At 40.3% G+C, this 26,944-nt stretch overlaps 2 protein-coding genes across 4 annotated transcripts in view; one reads left to right on the top strand and one right to left on the bottom strand.

Moving 5' to 3' along the window:
* The window catches only part of LOC131246840 (uncharacterized), a 30,526-nt gene extending 21,528 nt beyond the window's left edge, over positions 1–8,998 (top strand). The window contains exons 6-12 of the mRNA XM_058247274.1: positions 3,164–3,224; positions 4,871–4,938; positions 5,085–5,166; positions 6,797–6,880; positions 6,999–7,076; positions 7,966–8,085; positions 8,768–8,998. Coding sequence (XP_058103257.1) covers positions 3,164–3,224; positions 4,871–4,938; positions 5,085–5,166; positions 6,797–6,880; positions 6,999–7,076; positions 7,966–8,085; positions 8,768–8,944 — 670 coding nt within the window. The 3' untranslated portion in view covers positions 8,945–8,998. The remainder of the gene's footprint in view (positions 1–3,163; positions 3,225–4,870; positions 4,939–5,084; positions 5,167–6,796; positions 6,881–6,998; positions 7,077–7,965; positions 8,086–8,767) is intronic.
* Positions 8,999–11,032: 2,034 nt separating this feature from the next.
* Positions 11,033–26,584, bottom strand: LOC131246835 (uncharacterized). Of its 3 annotated transcripts, XM_058247268.1 has the most exons (10): positions 26,391–26,584; positions 21,780–21,931; positions 21,564–21,676; positions 19,636–19,714; positions 18,280–18,308; positions 16,993–17,086; positions 13,187–13,276; positions 12,001–12,196; positions 11,542–11,707; positions 11,033–11,422 (listed from the first exon to the last, which is right to left on the bottom strand). In XM_058247268.1, exons 2-10 carry the CDS (start codon positions 21,921–21,923, stop codon positions 11,362–11,364), a joined length of 972 nt encoding a protein of 323 aa, XP_058103251.1. In that variant the 5' UTR covers positions 21,924–21,931; positions 26,391–26,584; the 3' UTR covers positions 11,033–11,361. The 3 variants fall into 3 exon arrangements, with proteins under 3 accessions (XP_058103251.1, XP_058103249.1, XP_058103250.1); XM_058247266.1 differs by having other exon boundaries at positions 11,033–11,707; XM_058247267.1 differs by lacking the exon at positions 13,187–13,276 and having other exon boundaries at positions 11,033–11,707.
* Positions 26,585–26,944: the final 360 nt, after the last annotated feature.

Genomic DNA, 26,944 nt, shown 5'->3' with positions numbered 1-26,944 from the left:
GTTTCAAAGCATGGATCGGGGTAGAGAAAAAAAAAAAACAAAAATCATTGCCCTTTTAAAAAAACTGTAATCTTGCTTTCAATGCCCTCAACTCCCAACCCTGCATGTCGACAACTTTTCAGAAGAATGGATGGAGATCCATTTTAAGAGCCTTTGGTAAATTTGGGGAGGTCAGAGAGGTGGTCATCCCCAAGGAAAGAGGCTATGCTTCAGTTAGGGGCTTTGCTTTTGTTAGAATGAATTCAGATGACGAGTTGTGGAAGGGATGGGAGGTAAGAGATTTTATGGAAGGGAAATCAAAGTAAACATCACTCATTTTGGTCAAGAGAGAGTAAAATCTAAGAAGATGATTCCAGTCGAGCAGCCACACCCTCCATTGAGTGTTCATTTTGCCTCCCAACTCCTCCCATCTCCATCGCATTCTAGGGTTGTGGGTTTAAACCCCTCTACTACGCCTGGTAGGTCCTTCGAAGAAGTGTTGCAAGGGAAGGATTCTTCTGTCGTCCCTCCAGAGTCGTCGGACCGTCCCCCACCTCCCGCTCTACCTCTAGTTCCCCCTCCACCATTCCCACCTGCCTCGATCCCTCCTCCTCCTGCTCCTCCTCCTCCTCATCCCACCCCCCTCCTTCAAAGCCTTTTTCAGGCTCTTCCCTGTCTGAAGGGATGTCAATCAAAAATTACCATGTCAGATTTCGTCATTGATAAAGCAAAAGGAAAATTTTCAATTGTCGATTGTGGTGTTCATGCAAAAAGGTTTTTCAGTCATTGATCTCTCAGCATGGTTCCAGTTTTATTGTTCACTTTCTGATGAATATTGTGTTATCCAAAGCCTGTTGCCGGAGGTAGTTTGGGTTTTGCTGGCTCCTTTTTTGGATCTAGACTATCGTATCCATTGCCTTTCTGAATAGTGTGGCCCTGTTCAAGGGATGCGCAAATGGTCAGATTGCTCCAGGTTTGGATCGGTCAATGCCTGGTTTTCCTTCTTCAGAGTCCCCATTGAATTATGGTTTGAAGATTTTTTTCTAACATTGGGCTCTATTGTTGGGGAGGTGTTGCAGGGTCATCAAGAATTCAAGAAATGGGAAGATATTAGCTCCACCAAATTGCTTATCAAAGTCAAGAAATTGAGGGAAAATCTGAAAACGGTGAAAGGTCTAATGGGGCAAGAAGTTGTGGAAATTAATATCATTTGTCCGGTCGAAGTAAGCAAAGGGGGTGCAGATATGGTCCCTAATGATTCGTTGCAGATGTCTCCCTCCATGAATGAAGGAGCATCAAAATTGTTGAAAGGATGAAAAGAAAACTATCCACTTGGAAATTGAATTTTTTATCTCCGAGAGGCAGACTCAACTTGATCAAGGCCTCTCTCAAACTTACCCATATACTTTCTATCCTTTTTCCAATGTCCGAAATCCATTATTGTCACGATTGACAAATTATGTCAAAACTTCTTTTGGCAAGGAAACAATGATGCTAGCAAATTCCCGCTTGAGCTGGTTAACAAAGCCCTTCTTGGGAAATGGATATGGAGGTTTGGAGTGGAGACAGATAGTCTATGGCGTCAATCAGCTGCAAAGTATGGTACCTCTCCTTTTGGATGGAGGACTAAAGACTCTTCATTATACAGAGCTTCTTTCATTTGGGAAAGTATTGCTAAGCTGGGTCCCATTGCGTTTGACAAGATCTCTTTCTCCTTGGGCAACGGCCATAGAACTAGGTTTTGGCTTGATAATTCGTGCAGATCTCCCACTTTGGCTGAATGTTTCCCCACTCTGTTCTCCATCTCCCTTGACCCAAATACTTTTGTGGGAAATTACTTCATTGACAACGAGAATGGAGGAATTGGCCCCCTCTGTTTAGAGGATAATGAAATCGATGAGTTTACTGCTCTTCTTTCTCATTTGCAGGAGCTTTCTCCATCGGCTTTTGATGAGGATGCTTTGTACTAGACATTATCATCCTCAGGTCTGTTCTCAGTTAAATCCTTCTACTGGTTCTTAGCAACCCCTGCAGATCCAAATAGCTGCTGTCATACGGGCACTCTCTGGTATGGTGTTCCGCCAAAAGTGGTGGCTTTTGGTTGGCTTCTTGGAAGGAATCAAATCCTAGCTGTTGACAATTTGAAGAAAAGAGGAATGATTCTCCCCATTGTGTGTCTTCTATGCTTAAGGAGTTAGGAAACTGTTGACCATCTCTTTATCCATTGCCCTCTCTTGATGTTTGGTGAAAAGTCCTGAGGAGTCCTTAGATTGGCGGGAATGTCTCAGGCTATGCCCAATTCTGTTGACAATCTCTTCTTTATGTGGCATGCGGACTCTGGAGGTGTTATAGGAAAGAGGAAATGGAGATCCCTTTTACTAGCGGTTGGCTGGGCTATATGGGCATAAAGAAATAATCATTGTTTTAGGTATAGGAGTGTGTCCTCGGCGGGTGTCTTCTTCAGAGTTCTCGTGTTCTTTAGGGACTGGGCTCCTTAAGTTCTATCGGGGTTCTCTCCAGACGTGGGTCTGGTTGTTGTAATTTTTTTTCCTTCTTTTAGTTTTTGTTTAGGATTCTTTTTGTCTTTTTCTCAGTCTGTCTTTGTTTTTCTTTTCTATGTATGGTTTGTTAGGGTCGTCCAGTTTTGTTTGTCTTTTCTTGTCTTTTCCTTTTTTCTTGTTGCTTCTCTGTCTTTCAATAAAATTCTTATCTTTCAATTTTTATTTTTATTTTTTTAAAATAAAAAATCACTGTTATGATTGTCTCTTCTTGGTGATACTTTTTTTTAAGAGCAGCAATGGGGTTTCTGACTTTGGCACTGTGTTTTTTGGGTTCGGACTGTTGTTTTCTTTTTCTTTTATTTATTTATTTATTTTATTTTATTTTTAGATACCATTCAATTACTTTTGATGCCATTCATTTCTTTTTGATACATTTGTATCGCTCTGGATAAGTTATCTTGCATAGTTTACTCAGATTTCTTCTATAAAGGTCTTGCACATCACTAGATCTGCTTTCTAGATATGTATAAATCTATGAATATTGATTTTAAAAAAAGATATCTAAATCCATGAACCAAAATGCTCGTCTTTTGTTGGCATAGGCAGATGCGATATCCTTCCTCTCATATTCCATTTACGTCTAGTTTGGTTCTCTCATGCGGTTATTCTTCTTTTATGTCTAGGGAGCGAGCTCGCAAAAAGAAAGAAGAGGAAGAGAAAAGAATGGAAAGAGAAAGAGAGAAGGTATGACATACTTTAATACCTTAAGCTGTGGTAATTTCATACTTGGTGAGTAGAAAAGTGGCATATGCTATGTACTTCACTGTTCTCATGCCTTTTCTGGTTTCCCTATCTTGAAAAGCCAGCCATCTTCTAACGAAGGCTTTTGGGGTTTTGGCAAGGAATAAATGGTTGCTTTTTCATTATGCCTGTTTTGACAGCCCCCAAGTGGGAAACAATACCTTAAGTCTTAGGGCGAAGAAAAGAAACAAAAGGCAAAGAGGGATCAAGGACAGTGAAACATTATGGTGACAAAGCTACAAGCTTAGGCTTTTCTATTTACAGGCGAGGAAAACATCATCGACTTGTTTATAGTAGACCTCAACCTTTTGTGGTTGCACCTATGATCATGGTCAACTATTGGATAGGAGAGGCCCACAATTGGTTGCATGTGGCCGCAAAACCACCCTAATTGGAAGATCACCACTATCCAAATAAGCTGTACAAAATTTATGGCAGCAATTTTTCCAAAATGCTAACAACCCAACATCTTTAGAATAAACAGCAAAACAGACAGTATCAACTGAACAATATTTCCAGGGGAAATGAATTTTCAGAAACTAGTACCCCAGAATGCCACTTTCATAGATGTGATTTGTCAGAAAATCATTTCAGGACTGTTAACAAAATGGGCCTAAGGTTGTCAAGATTTAGCTCCCTTGTTTTTTTTTTTTTTTTTTTGGTGTGTGCGTGTGAGTGTTCAAATGGCCTTTTGTAACATATGTTTATCGTTTCATCCCTTTGTTTTCTCTATTAAAAGCATGCATAGATGAACTAGCCATTGAATTTTAAGTATCATAAAATGGAAAGCTCCAAATTGTCATTTCCTTAGCATATGAGGATTTGGGATCCAAATTGCAATAATGCCATGTCCAAGTTGAACTGGAAAGAAATGCAACTATCTTTGATCTTAAAATGACTTAAGCCTTCAGATTCATGCCATGAATTTTTATTTTATACAGTCGCCCAGAGAGGCTGATATCCATTCATCCAATGCACCACACTATATGTTTTTATGTATCAATGGGTAGACATTGTTTTCTATGGTGTGGTCCACCTGATCAGTGTATAGGGCTGATTTTTGCACCTAGGTAGGTCATACTCATTAACTTGTGCATCCAAAAACAGCCTAAATGCATATTCTAAGATGCCCATTTCATATGGTTGTGATGTTAGTCAGCATAGTTCAAAATTCTGAAAACTCGACTTGGCTTGACGTCCGGCCAGGTCGGGTCAACTCAAAGATTCAACTTGATATTAAATTAAATTAATAAGATCATTTAAGTAATAATGGCTATTTAATAGGTTGTAAATAGTAAAATTGACATATATTATCATAGATGAAGTGCATGGCTTATTGGAAGAGTCAAATGACTTTCTCAAAAAGCTCAGGGGTTTGAGTTTTTATTATGAAAATTCGAGTTTGGCCAAGTCTCGTCCAAGTCAAGCTTGATAGAGTGTTTCACGGCGACTCAGCTCAAAATCTCATCAACTAGAGTCTAGTCGGCCTAGTTTCGAGTTGAGTCACCGAGTATGCAGCAGGTAAGTTTAGCCTTTTACATATCGAAGTTCTTGTTTCATCTGTAACCCAATTGCTACATCTATTGCAGGAGAGAATTCGGGCTGGTAAGGAACTCTTGGAAGCAAAGCGAATTGAGGAAGAAAATGAAAGAAAACGGTTCGTCCTATCATTTGCATTCAGTCTTCTTGCGCATGGCTGCATTGAACTTTTAGATCTCCACGTTACTTGGATCAGCATTGCATTTACCCTTTGTGCTGGTTATTCTTTGGCATACTTCCTATTTACACGTGTCCTTATTGCAGTATTATGGCCTTGCGGAAAGCTGAGAAAGAGGAGGAGAAAAGAGCAAGGGAGAAAATTCGTCAGCGGCTTGAGGAAGATAAGGTCTTCACTGGAATAATGCTACTATATACATCTCTAATGATTGTTATCCTAAAGTAAACCGTGGTTTGGTTGTAATCCATCAATTCTGATTTTTTTTCAATAGTTTATGTGCACTAGTTATAGCACATTTATAAAATTTTCACGTGCTTCTCAACACAGACCTCTTAATACAGCTGCATGGGTGTGGGACATCCAAGCCGTGAATCTGTTGGCCCACTGTGCAGATGACATGGAACAAAAGTTAGGCTGTCCACTCATCAGCTGGCAGACATCTAGGTTGGATATGGACCATTGTTTTCACATATGTGGCCAGCAAAGTGATTTGATCAGCCTGATTCTTGTCCAGGTCTTCCAAACAGTGAAAATTCTTTTAAGGGGTTTTACAGATTACCACCTCACCGTTATTGCAAATACCCACATTCTATTTGTTTTTCATAACTTCTGTTTGCAACTGTTAGAAAATGATAAAAATGCCCATATGGAACATACCACAAAATTCCCCTTCATGGGAACCTGAATCTTTAATTCTCCTCCACATGGAAAATACCACAAAGTAATTTTAATTGAGTTTATTTTATTTATTTATTTATTATTTATTATTATTTATTTTTATTTTTTGAGTTGTAGAGAGGTTTTAGGTTAGAGTAGTTTTGTCATTTTTCAAAATAAGCCAAAAGGTTAACAGCCATTAATAAAGCCTAACTGAAAGTGGGTATTTGCAATAACCATGAATTAATGATGTGGGTTGTTTGCAAACTTTTTTTTATTGGTATTTTGCAAGCACCCTATTATTTTGGTAGTTATTTGTGAAAACCCTTTATTTTAAACATTCCATTGTTTTCACAGATGTGGCTAGCAAAATGATTTGATTGGCCTGATTCTTGTTGAGGTCATCCAAACAGTGGGGCCTAGCTGAGGATGTGAATTGTGTATGCACCACACCTACAAGAAGTTCTTGTAGGCAGAAGCTATGTGGGTCCACTGGGATGCCCATATGACATCCACTCTGTCCATCAGTTTTGCCAGCTCATGTTAGGAGATGAGTCCAAAAATGAGGTGGATCCAAAACCCAAGTGAGGCACATGTGAGGTAATAGCGGTGATTGAACACCCACCATTGAAACCTTCATGGGGCCGCAATTTTTGGATTAGGCTAATATTTGTGTTTTCAGTTCATCCAGCCAGCCTTATATGAACTGTTTGGATGGCATATAAACATCATGGTGGGTGTTTCCATCCACACTGTTTCCTGTTGTGTGGCCCACTTGATTTTTTTGATCTGCCTTATTTTTGACTTCATGTCCTAATGCAAACTGGCGAAACTGATGGACGGAATGGATGTTACATGGAGATTGCGGTGGCCCCACGCAGGCAATTTGTGTCCCCTAGCTGATGCATGACTCATGTCCTATGCACATTCTAGGTTGGCACTGGCGAGGTATGAGCAAACATCATTGTACACACCACACACGTGTCTTTGAGTTTGCGTGTTTGAGTGTGCATGTGTGCATGTAAACACTCAAGTTGCATGACAGTGATACATAACCTGTTAAAATCTGATGCAGGACACTTTCCGTTGGATTTAAGTTGATATTTAATTGTCTGGCACCATTAATTAATGTATTTTACAGGCGGAAAGAAGGCGAAAGCTTGGATTAGCACCTGAAGATCCTGCACCTCCAAAACCTGCTGCACCTGCTGTACAGGAAAAGCCGGTATTTGCCATCAGAACTCTATTAATCAAAAGTGCCTCTTACAGTACATGAAAATCTTGTAGGAAATTATGTTGATATTATCATGGAAGAATGTGTTAATATATCATTGCAATTGCAGAGCGCATTGCCCATCAAGCCTGCTACAAAGGCAGAGCGCATGCGGGACTGTTTGCGATCTCTGAAGCATAATCACAAGGTAAGCACTTCCCGATCCATGGATCATGGCATGTTTGGGCATCTGCCAGAGTCACAGTTGTGGGGTTTACGAAGCATGCTTAATACGCTTTGCTTTTTGGGTAGTGTGGAAATAGAACCTGGGACATGATTTTAGCATCCTCAGGCCCCTTCTTCGATGATCTGGGCCACTTATCTGATGGGCTCGCGGGCCCCAAAATCTTGTAGATTGGAAGATCCTAGCCATCTTGGCCCATTGGTCCACTGAATGCTGGAATGTTGCATTATCTATTTGGAGGGCTGTTGGTCTAAGGTTTAAGATTTTATCATCAGAAAGATTTTTGGGGTGTGGTCCATCAGATCAACCATGAGCCCACTTTGTACAAACTAAAGGCTTAAGGATACTATGTTCTTTATATCCAACCAGAATTTTCCAGTACTATGAGAGTACTTATAGGGCTGTCAATTGGTAGCCATACCTGCGGGTACCCAATCGACCTTACCCGATTTTAGTGGGTCTGAGTTCGTTTGGATCAGCAAGAAACTGGTTTGGTTCAGGTCTCACCTTTTGTACCTGGTTAAAAATTGGGTTGAGCCGGGTTCATTTACACATCACATGTGTCAAAGCAGCAGAAATGTGTGCAATCTAATAAATCCATCTGATGGGTCCTACCATGTAAATGCTCTTATTTTTCCCAAAACCAAACTTAAAACCTAGATCCAAGGACCTGATGGGGGTACCCGAACCTGATTGGATCTGGGGCCAAGGTATTCAAGAACTAGTCCCGGACCCGGCAAGATCCGAAGCCCAGGTACAGTACTATAGGACCCAACACAAACCTGACCTGTTGATAGCTTTCAATACTTATATCTATTTTGTAATCACGTTTAGTTATTGCTTAATTGAGTAGGATGATGATGCCAAAGTGAAGAGAGCATTCCAAACTCTCCTTACCTATGTGGGTAATGTTGCAAAGAATCCCGACGAGGAGAAATTCCGGAAGATTAGACTCAACAATCCATCATTTCAGGTAAATCAGCATCTTCCTCAAAAGATGAGAAAATACGGTATCAATCAAGAATGAGCACAACCTAATGGACTGTACAGGTGCGGGCCATCTTTTGATAATTGGATGGGCTCCATAGTAGGTGGGAGATGATGAAAAACTCTCATCTATGATCGATCCTGTCAGATTGGGCCTCAGGTGATGTTGGTTTTGATTGCCTGTTGCCATCATCTGATACGGAGGTGCTGGGGCATGGCCTGTCTCATGATGTGGAGGTTATGGGTGGAACTTGGGTGGGTTGGTTTGAGGGCTCAACCCAACCCAACTGGACCTCAAGAGGACCCAACCTGTGGTACCCAACCTGAATCAACCCAACCCAACCCACCCAAATATAAGTGATTATTCCCAACCTGACCTACCCATCACTCAATCTGAACCCAACCCATGTTTAAATTGGGTTGGTGTTTTCCTACCCGAACCCCAAGGACCTTCACAACCCAACCCAAACTCAGGTTGGGTCAATAGAGTTTGGATTGACCCAAACTTAGATTAAACAAACAGCCTTCTTTACTGAAAGTGGGCCTCTTCTGTACTCTCTCCGGGTCGGATTAGGCCATAGCATTACATGTCAAAGTGATGTCACAGATTATTATTTTTTCTTTCTTTGCATATGAATCCAGATATCTCTTTCTGAATGCTTAAACAGGATAGAGTGGGCAGCTTGAAAGGAGGCATTGAGTTTCTCGAGCTATGCGGGTTTGCGAAGATTGAAGGTGGGGAATTCTTGTTCCTGCCTAGAAACAAGGTGGACATGCCAGTACTGCACTCAGCTGGTTCAGAGCTGAATTCTGCCATTGTCAATCCCTTCTTTGGAGTTCTCTGAGTTGTGTTGGGACCATAGATCCATCATCTGTCTCGTGGGTCCTTGATAACATTGTTTACAGATTGTATTTTTGGCATGAAAGCTATGAAAAAAAACGGATTGTGTTGATAACAGAAATGGCCAGTGTGAATTTTATTTTATTTCTTCTGAAATTGTGCAGTTCGAATGGTTCAGAGGGTCTTTGCCCGATTCGAATCACATGGGCCGAGTCTGTGTGGTCGGAGGGGAAGTTACCCAAGCGGATTGGGTTGGTCAACTCAATCCCAACCTCAAGAGTCAGCCTGATGGTGGGCCAAGCTACCCCACCCCAGCTAGAGGTATTGGAGGGTGATTGAATCGGATTCGGTAAAAACATTGCTCTAAAATTCTCTGACTTATACTCGAGCTTGGCTAGGTGAACTCGGCATGGTTAGATTCTGAGAAGTTGTGGCTGTGATTCAACCCTGATTCAAAAAGACTCGTCAATCGAACTGGATCACTCAGTCGACGTGGAATGAGGCAATGGAAACCGTGATCTCTTCAAAAGATGGTGTTTTCAGGTCAGCTTGGCCTGATTGAACATTTTTTGGGTTTTTGGATCTACCCATGGCTATTCGTGTTATGTGGTAAAGATACATGGCTGGGTTTTGGGTTGCCGAGGCCTCAACCCAAGCCTGACCGGAAGCGGATTGGCTGGTGTACCATACGCCACCGACCTTGATGATGTGGGCACGTGGCGTTGCAAATGCCTGAAGGCCTCGAGCCCCACAATGTACGGACGAATGGTGGAAATGAAATCAAAGTTACACGGGCTCTACAATGATGTATTTATTATATCTACACTGTCCATCCTTTTGGCAAGATTAGTTTAGAGCATAAGTCCAAAAACGAGACCACACCACAAATGGCAGTGAGTACAGTGATTTCCACCGTTTAAAGCATTGGTAGGTTCCACCATGATGTTTATTTTCCATCCAATTTGTCCGTAAGGCCACAGACATGGATGAAGGGAAAAAAAAAAACCAAATATCAGATTGATCTAATACATATGTGACCCCCATGAAGGTTTCAAGTTCAATTTCCCCACTGCTTTCTGCAGTGTGATCCACTTGATCTTTCCATCTATCTTATTTTTGGGTCAATCCTTGCAACGATCTTGCCAAATGGATGGACGTTTTAGATATAACAATTAACACATACCTCGCGGTTGGGCCCACAGAACTTTGGATATGACACATACCTTATGGTGGGGCCCACAGAACTTGGTGACGTCAACACACCACCGAGACAAGTGTGTGGTACACCAGCCACCCGAGAGTCCAAGGCACACTCACTCAAGTTAATGTGCCTTACCCTTGAGCAGTTGAGTTTCACGGGTAAATTTGTCAGGACATCACACTTTGAATCACATTGGTTTTTCACAGCTGTTCGTTTGTTTTGTATGGGTGGGGCCCACATGATGATCATACAGACCTGATTCTTTGGATATTGAATCAACATGGTTTACTTGGGTTCACCTAATGGAAAGAGCGGCTCTGATCTGACACGTGCGAGAATGACTATGACCTCACACGTGACCTCTTCTTAGGATGGCAAAGAAAATGAATGTTGGCTTTCTTAAAATGGAAAAGAAAATGAAAGGTGCCTGATTTTTCTAGGAACAACTTGCCTAGATCCTGCAGTTGTGCAGGGAGTGGCTAGGCTGGGAAACATGCATGAGCTCAAATCCGTCCATCCATCGCATGTGTTGACTCAATCTTCACTCTTTTAACCCCAAATATCAGACCAATCCAAAACTCAGTAAACCACAGTATAGGGAAACAGTTGGGATGAGGATGCCCACCATTTGTTGTGTAGGGCACACTGGCATTTACATACCATTCAAGCATTACACAACAATAAAAGGATGCCCCAAGGATCATGATATTCCAAAACTAAGGTGGGCCATTCCAAGAATTTGTTAAAAAGGGAAAAAGAAAATCTACAATAAGCAACATTATTCACTTAAAAAAACCTTTCCTGCTCATCATGATTAATGACAACATAAAAAAAAAAATGGGCCATTCAATTATATATATATATATAAAATTTGCTTTAAGAACAAAAAGATGCATCTTATCTTGGTGATGACATCCAAGATTAATTCTTCCATTATAAATCCCTTGTTGTCAGTCAGAAATAAAATGCAGACAAATCTGCTGCAATGCTTTTCTTTTCCTTTCCTTTTGGAGTTCACCTCTCATGCAAACCATCTATCTCTCTTTTACAATTGCAAGATAGGACTTGAAACGTGATAGAATTCGAACAATAAAAATGGTGTGCTTTTGCTTGTGAAAATTCTAAGCACATCTGCTTAAAAAAGACTATCTTTCACGCTTCCACCCATGAGGAGACTGAAAAACGGATCATCAGTCTCCTTAGCATTGCCTGTCAGCCTGTCAGCCTCCATCTTCTTGTGGGGTCTGCTTCCATTCGATTCTGATGGAGCAGATTTCCTTACTGAAACAAAAGCCACATTGTTAGTAGGTTGAGCTTGGGGTTTCAGAGATGGTGGGCTCAGAAATGGGGAAATGCTTCCCACTCCACTACCCTCCACAGTAGAGTCCTTGTGAGGAGACCTTTCGTTATGTAGATTATCTCCATCCTTGGTATTATCAGTCTTTACATCATCATCCATCTCAATGGATTGAATTGAAATTGCATCGGTTCTATTGACATCGATGGGACCTGAGCCCTCTTCAACTGAGTCGGTTGTAGGGACCTTTTTCCAAGCGAGTTCATCATCTACAGGTGGGGCCAGCATTCAACAAAAAACGCAATAAGAATATATATCACAAACAAATGGAACACATCAAGGTGCGTTTGGATTTTGATAGACATGTCAGCTCATTGCCACCCCTAGAAGAAGGGCCCGCACTCAGAGATGCATGGGTCTCTCTGCTTACGTGAACAACTATAGAGTGTGAGCTCTTTTACCTCGTGTGCATGGAGATTAGCATTTTCCAGAGATAACCAAAACAAACTGTGAAGCTTCTAGGTCAAACATGCCATTGCATGTTAAAGGTGAGATGGCTTACCTTCATATGAAATTTCAATACTCTGATACTGTATCGTTGATGCTCCAAGAGGAATAGATCTGCCTTCTTCAAGATCCTCATCTTGGTTCTTTCTCTTATTTGTATTGGTCATCTCATGCAATACAAACTTGTCGCCCTCCCACACGCATTCTAGGGTAAGAAAATCTCCGCTTGGGGGATGGTATTCTCTGAAAACCTACACCAGTTTAAAAAAATGGTGTGGAATCCCAAAACTGAGCAACTTGAAATGTTGTATCGAGTGTAGTCAAGCACGCTCATAAACTCGGTAGTGTTTTTTTTATATAAAAAACCCCAAATGACTAAGCAAATCTAGCCCGCATCATCCAAACCACAAGGAAACCTAGCAGTAAAACACGAGCTTTGCTAAGCCCACATGCACATGCAATAAAGCTCATGTACACACCACACATGTGCCAGCATGTCATGATAGATCTGAGATCCAATCCACCCATCAGAACAGCACCAATATATCGATGCCCTAGCCCAAGAATCAAGTTGATCCACTGGCCAGGTGGGCCACAGTTTGAAAAACAAATGTACGCCTCTGAAAAACTTGTTGAAGTTTTCTAACCCATCCACCTGCTTCCAATATCGGGCCCCACTTGCATATTGGACCAGTGTTTTTTGGGGGGAAATGTGTACCAGGTCAGGCCAACCTGACGGATGGATCACATGTCACATGTATTTGCCATGCTGGCACATGTGCAGTGTGTACGCGAGCTTTATAGCACACGCGTGTGCGCTTAGCAAAGCTTGTAAAACATTAACAGGTAAATTACACAATGTTTGATCGAGCATCTACTCAGATCAATAAACTGTAAATGTGGGGCCCAGAATTTGGTGATCCCTATTGCTCATGTATGGAGTTCTTTGATTTTAGGGGTATACCACAAAAGTGTCCCCCATCTGATGACCCTCACTCTCCGATTTATACCTAATTAAAATGGAGGCTGCTGGTTGTAATTGCCCATTTTCATCAAACAGATAGGATCACCTGATAGGTGAGATCTTGAGGCATGCCCATCAAGTAATGGCGCCCACCAGATCAACAGCTAAGGATACCAAAAAAGGTACCCTTCTAAACTAATGATGGGTCAAATTGTCAAACAAGAACCATTTCTTTTGACCAGGCATTACAAAGCATGATCAATTGACTCAAACATACCTCAATTCCATCCCGTGTGAGTTTTACAGATTGCTCCTTTTGAGAGAGGGATGAAACCAAGTTGAACACGGAAACAACATCGAGCAACATCTGTTGAAGAATGAAACAGTAACCCAGTTTAAGTAATCAACAAGGAATGAAGGTAATTTTGAAATATCACACACAAGATCTGGGTCACTTGTAAAAATGAGAAGACAGCGTCCATATCCCAGCAATCTTTTGCACTCCATCACAGTGGTTTGAGATCTAAAAGACAAACCATCTGCTACAACCTCATAAAATAGCCATGGAGTAATCTAAAATACATGAAAAGCTACTAAGTATAGCAGGCCAAGGATCATGTTTCAACCTCCAAGTCATGGTGGAGATTGAAGGTTAGACAAAAGACAGTGCTGGTTCTGGAAACTTGTCAATAAGCAGGGAAAATTACTAGAAAAACATTATCTTCTCTGACTTAAGGAAGAACATGATGGGGAGTACTGCTAAGCCCCCACATACCAGCCTAGGAAGGCGGATGTGCCAACACATGGTACATGTGCAAGATCCAAGCCATTCATCAGGCAGGCCCCACTTCGTAGATGCACTGGCAAGTAAACTGGATCAGTTCCCTCCTCAGTTGGGCACCACATCTGGCCACATGATGAGTGGACTGGCCAGACTTCTGGGCCAGAAATCTAAATGGGTCCTACCTGTGAGTGGCTGGGAACTCGCACAGGTGGCACATTTTAGCATACCCGCCTCCATGTGGAATAGTGTGAGAGCTTGGCAAAGCTATATAGCAATGGATGTAAAAACTACAGATCAAGTCAATCAATGCTTTCGGGAGTCTGGATATTCCTAATACTCACAGGACCAATCCCCTGTTTTAAAATGAAAGTTTATTTTTTTAAAGTTTTAAAAATATAAGTGCAGCGTGTGTGAATGATCCAGGGTTCAATCCCTGATAGTATTATCTTTCAAAAAAGAAAATTGTTTAAATTCTAAAAAAGAAGGGGGGGGGTCGCTGTAGTTAGTTTTAATACTACAGGTCTACAATAGGATCAACAACGTGGAGATGGAAGCAGAATCTTATAACAATTGTATCATGTTTGCTCTGGCTTCTATTTCTGTGTTGATGTAATGCAAAGTCGAGTAGCAAATTTCAAGTTTGTACATTGAATTTATAAGACCATTCCTTGTCTTTTCCTAGCATGTCAATTTTTCTCTTTCACGTGTTGCCTCTCTGATGAATTTACCAGTCAGAATTTTGGCCAGGAAATTCGAATATTTCTCCCTTCTTAATGAATATTCTGGATAGCATACACGATTGACTTGTTCTCATGTGTTCTGCTTAGCCCTAAGTTTGGACAAGTGGAGCAAATGAATTGTAGATCCCAACCATTGATCTAACCTAGCCCTTGTAACTTTGGCATGCAACTAGATGGTTAAGACAATGCAACACTGGTCCAAATCCAATGAAATAAAAGGACAGATTAATGATACCTAGTGATTGATGAATGTGTTGGAATGTCCTGGCTATTCATCACTAGTCTTTCCACTGGAATGTGGACCATTGTTGTATTTCTCTTCTTATAATAATAAGAACATCTCTTGGCCATCAATGGAAAGGTGAAGATTACAGCTGATATTTATGTGCCATAGTCCATCTAAGAATAGACGCAAATCACAGAGAGAGAGAGAGAGAGAGAGAGAGAGAGTTCATGTTTTTATTTTAGAGAGAGAGAGAGAGTTCGTGTTTTATTAAAATATTAAGAGAGAGAGAGAGAGAGTTCATGTTTTATTAAAATATTAAAATAGGATATTTAGGTCATTTAATGAATTTTCTTTGTTTAATCTTTTACCAAGTGTATAAAAAAAAGTATTATAACATTCTGAGAGTATAACTGCAATTACATGACTAATAGGTAACTGTAATTACACCATAGATATAGGTACAGTAATTTTCACAATAAGTAGTCAAGAAAAGGAAAATGTCACATTTGAGGAAAACTGTAGAAAGGGAAAAGATTTCCATTTCTTTAGGTTTGAGAGTGGAAAAGGATATGCCCTTTATAGAGGAAACCTGTGAAATCAATTTCCTCAATCCTCCTGTCTATCAAAAAAAGAGAAACCATCACATGTGAGAAAATCGATTTCATTCCACCAATCCAAATAGCCTTGAGGAAATGTACAAATTTTAGCCCAAATTGCAGGTGCTTTTATTTGGTCATGCATTCCATATAGGTGGGGGCCTACACGTCAGTTATTCTGACCATTCATCTGGTAGGCCCCCCCTGGTATTGGCGATGGACCAAAACCTCCTCATCAGACAACCCCAGCCATCTGATTGGTGGAATTCTTTGGGTTGCATATAAGTCATTGGAGATATATTCTTTTCAACTATCCACTTGCTAGCCAAATTATTTGGTGATTGGGATCTCCGTTGAGGAGATTTGTGGTCTATCACCCATACAAGGTGGTCAACCACTTGCTCGTTCATTGTCCGTTCATGTCTAAAATCCGGGATGAGTTCTCTCAGATATTTTCAGCAAATTGGTGTGTCCCTGAATCGGCAGCAAGCCTCCTCCCTTCTTGGAATGGTTTCAAATTGGGGAAGCTCAAATCTCTCATTTGGCGCATGGTCATCATTGCTATTTGGTGGTCCATCTGGGAGGAACGAAACAACTGCTGTTTTGAGGACGTGTCCTCGTCTGCCTCGGGGTGTGATACAGGACCAACAACTTGGTGATTGAATGGGCTTCTAATGTAAAGGAGTTGAGGTCCTTCGATTTTACCTTTTTAGGTGGCTAGGGGGTCGTCTGCTATCTCAGCAGCGGTGCCCTTTTCTGTCTTTTTGCTGTTTTTCTGTTTCTTTTCATTTTGTCTTTTGTTTCCTTTCGTTTGTTTGTTTCCCCTCTCTTTAATGAAGTTCCAGTTATCTTCTCTTTTTTTTTTAAAGGTGGGGCTACCAGCTGAAGGGTCTGAATACTGAAAGGTGGGTACACTGTACACCTATATGGAATTATGTCCTGAGCGAAAGTACCAATGATTTTTTATTTTATTTTTTTGAGAGATGAAAAGTACCAATGAGGGAAAAAAATCTAGTTTTGCCTAAGAAATCTATTGAATAGAGAAGAAATAACAAAGCAACATAAGAGGTCTTAGACATGATATTTCTGATGCAATCTAACAATTGAGAGAGATGGGACTAGTATCAGCCTAGATCCCCATATTTAAAAATTGAAGTCCAAATAGCACTAACAGGAGCCAACTCGTAGGAAGCTGCCATGTGAAATGTATACTGAAATGGGGACGGTGGCAGTTGCAAACAATGGTATCTTGACAGTGAACACATTATTGTAAGGTAACTAAACAATCACGATGCTTAATTCTCATTACCAGGTCTGCTAATTCTGCATGCATGTAGATCCCATGTAAATGCAGTCACATATGCCAACGTGGCATGTGTAGAGGATCCTTGCTGTCCATCAAGTGGTCCCCGTTGAATATATGCTCTGGCCCAAGAATCAGTTTGTTGAATTAATCATGTAGGCAAATAAAGGAAAGGTTTTAAGAAAGTTGGCCAGCAGTCCACAATGGAAGTACACACATGGCCCTGCCCCACCTGATGAGTTGACTAGTCTCACTCTTGGACCAAGCCACTCTTGGATCTCAACAAGCCAAATTAGGGTGTGATATTGCATGTATGTGGGCTGTGATCTACACACCTGTAGAACTAGCAAATCTCCTTCATCACAACAGGATTGGAAATCACGTTAGAGAAAATAAAGCAGACTATTATTCTGTAAAGAGGTAACAATGCTTACTTGTTGAACCAAAACTCGGAGGCGGGCGAGAATAGCTAAATTCGTTAGAGAAAATCCCATGAAGAATGACTGAGCAAGCAAAGAAGATATCTGACTACAGAACAGTAAAGGACAGCTTTCAAGGTGTTTTATAAAATAATTTCAACATGAACTAACTGAGCATGATTTTCTGAGATGGAAAAGTATAAAGCGGCTAATGAGTAGTAGTTGCAAGCACACCCAAAGACAGATACTCAAATCAAATCAAGGTGAAATATGGATAAATGACATCTGAGAGAAGTAGAAAAACAAACGAAAATGACAGGTATCATTGCAAGACATAAAAATGGTGAAGCAATATTCAAAAAGGATCCTGCTGTCTGGGACAGAAAATGGTAGAATTGTAGGATCCTGATGCAAGAGGACGTGTATAGTGTCCCAATGCACCCAATCTGTACAACTGAGGTCCATGGTTCAGTCATTGAGACTGTTGACATAATGGGCATAACCATGAATTAATCACATCCCATAAATCTCCTAATGGGATAATCATAAAATTTTGAAGTGGCACATAAGAAAAGAATTTGAGAACCTCATCGTAACAGCAACTTAAGTAGGAATAGCCCGTAAACTGGATCTCTTACTCGCCTTCGAAACTCCCCTTCACCTGCGAGCGGACCTCCTCCGGAAACTAGTCAACATGACTTTTACCACCATCTGAAATGCGCGAAACTTCGATTGGTGGAAGCCAGTCCATGAAGAGGCATCCCCATCACCTGTGTGGTCCTTCATACCACAGTCTGGATGATCAACACATGGGCCCAACTTGTATGATGGGGTGCACCAAGACACACTTCCTGATGCATCAGACCCCCATAATTCCTTAGGAAATATAGTAGAAACAGCTAAGGATGTACTGTCAAAGAGCTTTATATTGTAGGGGATATGAAAACTGATTAGGAGTGTCAGATCTAGCATATCATGGTGTACTGATAATGAGTATAAATTACATCAATTTCTTCAAATATGTTTTCCTTCATCTGAAATTAGATTGATAATAAAATAACATGAGTGTTTTTGACAAAATACCGAGCCGAGTAAAGGCCTCTGTTTGATTTTACATCTTTTATGGATAAGGAATAAAAATATAAAATCAAAAGAAACATTCTTCTAAATTTCCCCAAGGAAAAGCCAGACATGTGCCACTGCTTTCTATATCTAGTCACATTCTTTCAGATTTCAGCGGAAAGTGCCATGACCTACATAAGAAGGAAAAATTATACATTTCAAATGGCAAAGAAAGGATACATTGACGCCTTCAACATGGGTTCAACCATCTGCAATAGAGGGAGGTAATGTTAGCTTCCTGAGAAGTCATTGATAATAACAGAATGGAAGAGTCCAACAGGAGGTCCTAAGGGGCAAAACGATTGGTTTTGACCAGTGCATTATAGGTAAAATGGTATGGAACAGTGTGCACCAAGAGTCGGTGAACATGTATCTTGAACTATTGACATGAAACCCATACTTATTTCAAAACCAGAATATTCAAAATGTGTTATTCCCTTACTTTGGGAAGTGGGAGGTGAACCAACTCTCAGTTCAACTGTGAATGGAAGAAGAGCCCATGCATATACAAAATAGAAAAAAGCTCCAGTGCTCTCAGAGCACTATGAGTTATAATGATCATAGTTGCATCAGTTCACTTAAGACAGTTCAATTACTCGATCCGAACTGTCTTTGGAACATATTTTCATGGGCTGCCATGCAAAATTCTCACTGATCAGATTATCCAATCCATCTTTAATTGGCCCTCTTATCTATAGCAATCCTTTTCCCAAGCCATGGATGAGATGGTTACAATTGCCAAACAACGGTGGTTCTTTAGAATCATAGGCAATTACTGATGGTCCCTAACAAATGTATATGTTCTTCTTTAGACCTATTTTTATGTAAACGATCTTGACCGTATTTAGGGCCAATGATCAAATGGTTAATATATATGGATATGAGTGGTGTCTCCTTCCACGAACAATTAGTTGGGATAAGGCTTAGATGATGATGATGATGATCAAATGGGTTAAATGGATCCTGCTGTCTTGGACAGAAAATGTGAAAGAGGTTTTAATTATATGGTGACTGCTATCTGACGCGGTAAATTTTGGGCCTAAAGAAATATTTGGGCCTCATCTGGAAGAACGGCCAAATCATGAATAGCTAAATTTGAGCAAAATCAGCTTTTCCCATCCAAAATCAGTTTGGATGGAGTGCATCCATCCACTGTGGGAAGCGGGAATACCCAAACTCCACTTAGTTAAATGAATTATCATAGAAAACTGAATGCTGCTTTATTCCATATGTGCATAGCACATCAAATGCTCAATAACACGTCCCATTTGGGCAACTGTAGCAATCACAAGTGATCAAGTGATTAGGGTGCCAAAATCGCATGTAGGTGTCTTGGGAAACCCTTAAACTGGTGCAGAACTTCTCAACAAATGAAAGCTGGGAGTGATCGAGAATCGAGATCAATGGAAAGAGTAGCAAGATTGCAACAACATAATTTTGCAGATGGGAGTCTCTAAATAGCATTAGCCTTCATTCCACAAGGGTAGATACAGTCAGTGCACAACTACAACTAAGAGAGAAATGAATCATTTCTACCTGTGACAGTAAACGTGCAACGCCCAACAGTCGCTCCTGAAAATTATGCCTTCTGTTGTGATGTTTTTGCTTCTTTAGTCTGCATACACAACAAAGATATCATAAGAATACAACATAAATCTGCAATCATTTTCTGAAATAACCTCACAATCCAACAGAAATAACAAACAGCGTAAACAAGTGTGTGGAAGGAAACTATAAAGCAGGTCTAAACTCATTGAAACATAGGTTGGCACAAAGTTTATCAACAAGAACTTTTGTTTGATCAACCTACAATATTGAAGTCTCCACTGACACGAGCACATCTACAAACAAGGGAGCTACCACAGCGTGCCTTTGTGATGGTTCATTTTCGTTTTTGTTGAAGCTCATTATGTAGGGCCACCAATTGAATTGTCACAATCTTCATCAGGGCCTATATCATTGTGCACCATAGCATTATCAGTGTTTTAGCTGACTGAATTCAGTATTGTGCCCTACATATCACCCTTGAATCTTGAACCATCCACCCCAATGTCCATGGAGAGGTTGATGTATTCAAATCTCTGCTTCAATATAAACCTTATTAAATCACACCAATCAGTCCATTAATCCATCTACTGATATACCATCAACATCCAAAGGTCCACCATATTCATCGTCTTGATTATCATCTGCAATTGTAATGTTCTTGACTGATTCTTTTTCTAATGAATCTTGGATTTGTTCTTTGAAATCTTAATTTCTTCGTAAAACCCAGGTAGCTCAACTTTTACACCATAGTTTAGCCATAACCTTCTAATTGGTTGTCAGGGTCCGATATCACAATGCCCCCACCTTCTCAAGCACAAGAAGGCTCTCCTTCATGTTCTCTTTTTTTCTTTTTCTTTTTCACACTGTCAACTTATCCAATCAGCCCAAAATTCTTGCCCCGTTCCAGCATTCAAGTATATTTCTCACTACTTTCTCCAATATATTTTTTCTGTGACTATTGATATCTAAAACAATCCCATTGATGGAACTACCTCTTATACCAATAGATAGGAAAGAAGAAGAGAAGAACTGATTTTCGTATACACCATGAAAATCAAAGAAATGTTTTTCTTCGGGTTTTTCCCTTTGCAAGAGAACATTGTCTCCATGAGCTCACACTGCTATTACTCAACTACTCCAAGCCATATGGCATCAACATACATACATGTGTGTGTAGTGAAATGCTCGCATGGGAATCGGTTCTCACGGGAACTTGTGAGCACTTTTTGACACGTGATGTGGGCACAAAATCTGAACAGTCCACTAGATGAATCACCTCATGAAACCCCCAGGGCCCAAAAGTTAGCCTGATCCAAAAATCTGGTGGGCCATAACAAAATGAGAGGGAATTCCCTATATATTTTGAAGAATACATGCATACATATAACCCAACAAAAAAAAAAACAAAAACTTTTAGCCCTTGACATTACCTAATTCCAACCACTGGTTTCTTTCATTAAAAACCTAAAAAAACTATAGCCATACTTGCAGCATAACTATAGCACAGCACCGTAGTGTATATTGTAGTGAATAGTATAGCACATGTCTATCTATATAAACCTTATTAAAAAGTACCAAATCCTAAAAACTGAAAACTAACCTTTTCTATTGACATATGTTTAATACGCGTGGGGCCCACCAGATTGGTGAATAAATATCCAATTCGATCATGGCACAATTGGGCTTCATCACCACATGTGCTATAGTATAGAGGACTTTGATGCCTAGGGAAAAAAACATCATTATATTTTCCTATGAAGACGAGTTTTGTGGAACAAGAGCTAAAGAAATATCGTTAGGCCTTCATTGCTAGCCTTCATTTCCAACAAGTTAGAGGATCAAACTAATAACATATTATTCAACATCATTTCAAAAACAAAACCAAAAAAGATAAGAAAATATAATACAGCTTTTACCTCTCTAGATGATGCACCTTTTGTGTAGGTTTCTTTCCATTAATAACTTGAAAGAGAACGCTCAAAACCCCCTCCAAGTCAGCTAATAAAAGCAGCTTCACATCCCTTCTCACCTACACAAACAACCAATTCATTAAAATCTATATTAAAAAAATGCAGACATGTGTTTCAAATCAACTTAGATTAGAGGTTAAAATCAAGTAATGCAAGATCAACCTTCAAGAGGTATTGGAAATAGAGGCAGCGCCTGTGTTGATTCTTTCCCTTGTAGACAATCCTATCAAGAATTCCTAACTCCGTTTGTAACTGAATAAGAAGAGATTTCAATCTCTCCTCAAGATTTATACTTTCAGAACCCATATACTAGCCTACATAGAGACATCCAAAGAGATAGATTAGCCTATATGTGCAGAGTTATTCTTATAAGTAAATGACTCAACAACTATATGCAACATAACAAAGACGTAACAGTGGAGCTGCAAGGAAAGATTTGATTTCATGATCCAACCAAATCAGCTTTTGCTTTAAACAACAAGAAATGGAAAAAAAAAAAAAAAAGGATAAAGATAGTGAAAAAGAATTCTAGCTGCAAAGACCAATGTTATATTTTGTAATTACTAAAATATCTATAATATAAAAAGTAAAAAAGGCAGACATGAATATGTTGTGATTAAACAAACTACTAATGATATTTCTTGATTGACCAAGCTACCCATTCTTCTAATGAAAAACAAGTGTGATGAAATGCATGCACAATGAAAAACAAATGCTAAGGACTGAGGATGAACTAACTCGCCCCAAAAAGAGGTTCGAGGGCCCTAGTGAGACAATGAAGAGTTATCTCTCCGGCGAAGATGAGATTGAAATGTCTTTCAAGATCCACGAAACAATAACCCTTCATTTTACACGTGGAAAGTAATGTTTACAAAGTGGCATTATAGCTGTTTAGAAATATCACACCAAGGATAAAAATAAAAATAAAATCGAAAATAGTAACAACGGGGCTCATTGAAAAGCTCTTGATAAAAGCTTCCCACTGAAACTTTGCCAGCAACAGAAATTTCCAAGATGATTTGTGTTCAAAGAATGAAACAAAATTTTGAAACGGAGTTGACAAATATCAAAATACATTTACAATGTAGAAATCTTGTTTCTTTCTCCCAATAAATCCATGTTTATCTTTCAAAAAAAAAAGAAGGCAGTAGGGAGCTGCATCTAATGATCTAAATGTTGGGTTAAATTTTATAAGAGTTAGCTGTCTAGAAAAAGTAAATGGTTGCCACCGTGGTATTTTAAATCCTATTAATCACACATGGGGCATTGTGTGTCCAATGCAAGCTATTAATCAGGCAGGCCTTGTGGCTCAAAAGTCAAAGCAGTCAAGCCCGCATGTGGGCCACGCTTGCACATCACATGGAGACCATTGGTAATTATCTTCTAATAGTCTGTTTTTGAACGTTTGTGTGGCCTTTCACATAACTGGACCAACCTGACTTTCGGGCCACAATGCATTGTCGCAGGGCCCACATAATGAGTGGCCTGGGTCTTGTAGAAGGTGCCATAACAGACCCTCTTGTGGCACTCCCACAGTTGAGTTAAGCCCCAGTACGTCTTAGGGCAGATGTCTCGAGATAATTATGTAAAATCCCTAGTGGAGATCGCAATGGGCGCAAAACTACACGATTTTTCCAACAGAAACTAATTCCTCAAGTTCAATTGAAATGGTAGAAGTTTGTTCAGCTTACTCGCTGAATGAAGTGATTTAAACATGCGTAATTAAAAATAAAAATAAAAAAGAGCATCAAAATCAAAGCTAACAAATAAAAGAGTGGACAACGAAACTTATCGATTATGATTGCAAGTATGCATTATACAGTATGCTGGGATCAAGGACCTCAAAATTATGAATCGGGCTCTCCTAGGTAAGTGGATATGGAGGTTAGGATCCGAGAATGGTGCTCTTTGGAACAAGCTTATTAAAAGCAAATACGGCTGTTCAGATGGAGGATGGTGGACCAAAGATTCTTCCATTTATAGGGCTTCCGCCCTATGGAAGGGAATTGTCTCTTTACACAGGGAGGTGATAAAAGGGATCGGTTATGAGATCGGAAAAGGGGGGAAAATCAGATTTTGGGAAGATTTATGGATTGGGGACATGCCATTGAAAGATGAATTTCGAAACATTTACCTCGTCAATCCTTATCAAACAGCTACAGTGAATTATTTCTTTTCTATCCAAGGAAGGAAAACTGTTTGGAATGTGGACTGCAGAAGAAATCTTCAAGACTGGGAAATCAACGAGTACGTTTCGCTTCTGGATCGCATCTTCGGAACAGTTCCAGACCTGTCTAGTGAAGATAAAATAATCTGGAGGCCAGATAAATCAAGTGCTTTCACAGTAAAGTCGCTATTCAATCAGATGGTCAGCAGTCCTCCTAACTTATCTGATCCTCTGATCAGTCATATCTGGAAATTATCTATTCCCCCAAAATTCGTTTCTTTTGGGTGGCTGGTTGGTAGGAAGAAAAACCTTACGGTTGACAATCTCAGAAAAAGGGGCATGATTCTTGTGAATGTTTGCCTGTGTTGCACGGAGCAAAAAGAAACGGTGGATCATTTGCTCATTCATTGTCCATTTCTCAATCTCATTTGGTCAGATTTTCTCTCCCGGTTCGGTATAAGTTGGTGTTTCTCAGAGTCAGTGGATCTTCTGTTAAAAGCTTGGCATGGGATCAGATTTGATAAACAGAGAACGTGGATCTGGAGAATAGCTATAATCGCTATTTGGTGGTGTGTTTGGGAAGAAAGGAATGAAAGATGTTTTCAGGACAGGGCGCACTCAGCTGAGAGTGTAGCTAGTAAGGGCAAGCGCTTTATCATTGAATGGGCCACTTTTGTAGACAGTGTTAAGGGTTGTAATCTTCTGTTCCTCGAAGTTTAGATGGGCTTGCTTTCTCAGCTTCCCCTCTTCTCCTTTTTGTTTCTTTGCTCTTCTTTTAATATAAATCAGTGATCTTTCGGAAAAAAAAAAAAAAAAGTATGCATTATACAGTATATATATTGCCATATGACGCAGACAATGCATAAGCACCCATCAATGTTCTAGATCATAGAACAACGACCTGTGATCCAGACCATTCATCGGCTGCATCCCACCAAGGATGACCCAGCTTTTGTACACCACATGGAGTGGATAATCCTACCCATTCATTGGCGAAACTTCTTGTCTTCTTCCCATCGGTACATAGCCATCCCATCAATATTCTAGATCGCAGTAGTATGACAATCCATGATCCAAACCATTCATCAGTTGTCCCACCAAGGATGAACCAGCATCCGTCCACCATAGGGGTTGGAGAGACCTATCAATTCATTGGTGGAACCTCTTCCCATATGTAATCAATCAGACGGGTAAATATCATCCATTCAGTTAGATTTTTCTACCATGGTCAATGTATGGCAAGACCCACCCAATGAATGGCCCAAACCATGGACCACCGTGCTATCCGATTTTTTGCTCAGTGCACATGAACTTGGGTTTTACATTCTGCTCAACAAGATGGGAAAGACATTAAAAAAAAAAAAAAAAAAAAAAAAAGGAATATTTTTTTTAAAAAAAATCTGGATTTTCCATTATCACACGCAAAAAAAATATATATATAAAATCAGATTCCATTGATCAGTGAGAGAGAGAAAGCAATGCCTGCAATGGCAACTGATCGTTCTGAACTTAAACTAGTTGGAATTCAATTCCAGCAAAAGGCCATAATATTGAATTCCTGTTGGGAGGGTGTGCGCTTTGTAGATTCCAGGGAATTGAAAACCCCCCACCCAACTGTCGTATTTTTCAAAATCTCTGCTATAGATAGAATTGCACGCACTCTCTCCACGTACACAGTTAGTGATCATTTGAATGCCTGTAATTTTTTAGTTGTAAACGCATTACACTTGAAAAGAGTTTCGGGTGTAATCAATTTACATGTTATTCCATTTGGCTTTTAAGTGGTATTCTGATTACAGGTAAATAAATTGTGTTTGGTTAGCCTGTAAAGTGTTTACAATGAATAAAGTAGGTATTCATACCATAGAGCTTGGGAGGTGAACCTTCCAAAATCCGCAACTCACATAAGGACTTGATTTTTTTTAGGGCCCTAAGAGAGCATTAAAGCATGCACACACTAAAAGGATTGGATGTCTTCCACCGATCACAGTGGGCCCCAAATGCAATCTAGAAGTTTTTAATGGTGGACGTCCCATCCTTCCCTCATGTGATCTATTTGATAATGGATGAGCTGTTTTTTTGGGCCATAGGAGAGCATCAAGGGAAGTACATGATGGATAGATTGGATGTACCATACACATTATGGTGGACCCCACATATCATGAGTGTTTATTAACCATTGTGTTCTAACATGTATAATGCCTATTAGCTGTAAATACTTCACCAGTAATATGAAACATGGCTTTTTTTTTCCAGGTATTAGATTACAGCTAAAAGCTGCAGTCTGTTTACAGCCTATAAAGCCTCTACAGGCAAATGCGTGCATCCAAACAGCCCCTTAATCAGACTATCTGTAATCCCTTTACAACGTTTAAAGACTTTACAGGCATCCCAACGACCCCTTAGGGCTGCACGATGCTTGCTCTGGTCGGGTTGCAATGCGATATGCGGGCGGGAGGGTGTCACCAGACCAGGTTAGGGCCGGGCCAAGCTCTGTCCAAGCCCGGCTAGCGTTTTTCAACATAGACACAAGTCCGGCCCAGTCAGAGATTTTTATGCTGGCCTGAGCTCGCTTATGAGAGAGTGAGAGAGAGAGAGAGGCAGACCTGTTTAAGGCTCCCTGCTTCTCCGGTTGTTCAGTATTTATACGGCGAGAATGGCATCATATTCGGGACGGATCCCAGAGAAAATCCGGCGGTTTGGCCGAAGGTGATGATCGGAGGAAGTTAGGAAGAGAGGAGAGCTTGGAAGATACGAGAGAGAGAGAGATAGAGAGAGAGAAAGAGAGAGGAAGATTTACGAGCTTGGAAAGAGAGAGGGAGAGGGAGAGAGAGGCAGGGGTTCGGAAGCGGATTGTCTGTGGCACCCGCCATAGGACGCGGATTGCGTCCTCTGCGGGGCCCACCTTGATGTAAATGTTTTATCCACGCCGTTCATCGCTTTTTTCATATCATTTTAAGATTTAATCCTAAAAATTAGGCAGGTCCACTGATCTAGCGGACCACACCTGAGGAAGCTGCAGTGATAATGACACTCACCGTTGAAACCTTTATAAGGGCCACCGTGATGTTTTTTTTACCATCCAACCTATTCATAAGATCATGTCGACGTGGATTAAGTGAAAAAACAAATATCAGCTTTATCCGAAACTTCTCCATCT

This window comes from Magnolia sinica, chromosome 5 (assembly GCF_029962835.1).
Source record: "Magnolia sinica isolate HGM2019 chromosome 5, MsV1, whole genome shotgun sequence".
Lineage (NCBI taxonomy): Eukaryota > Viridiplantae > Streptophyta > Magnoliopsida > Magnoliales > Magnoliaceae > Magnolia > Magnolia sinica.
This window is presented reverse-complemented; position numbering and strand designations above follow the sequence as displayed.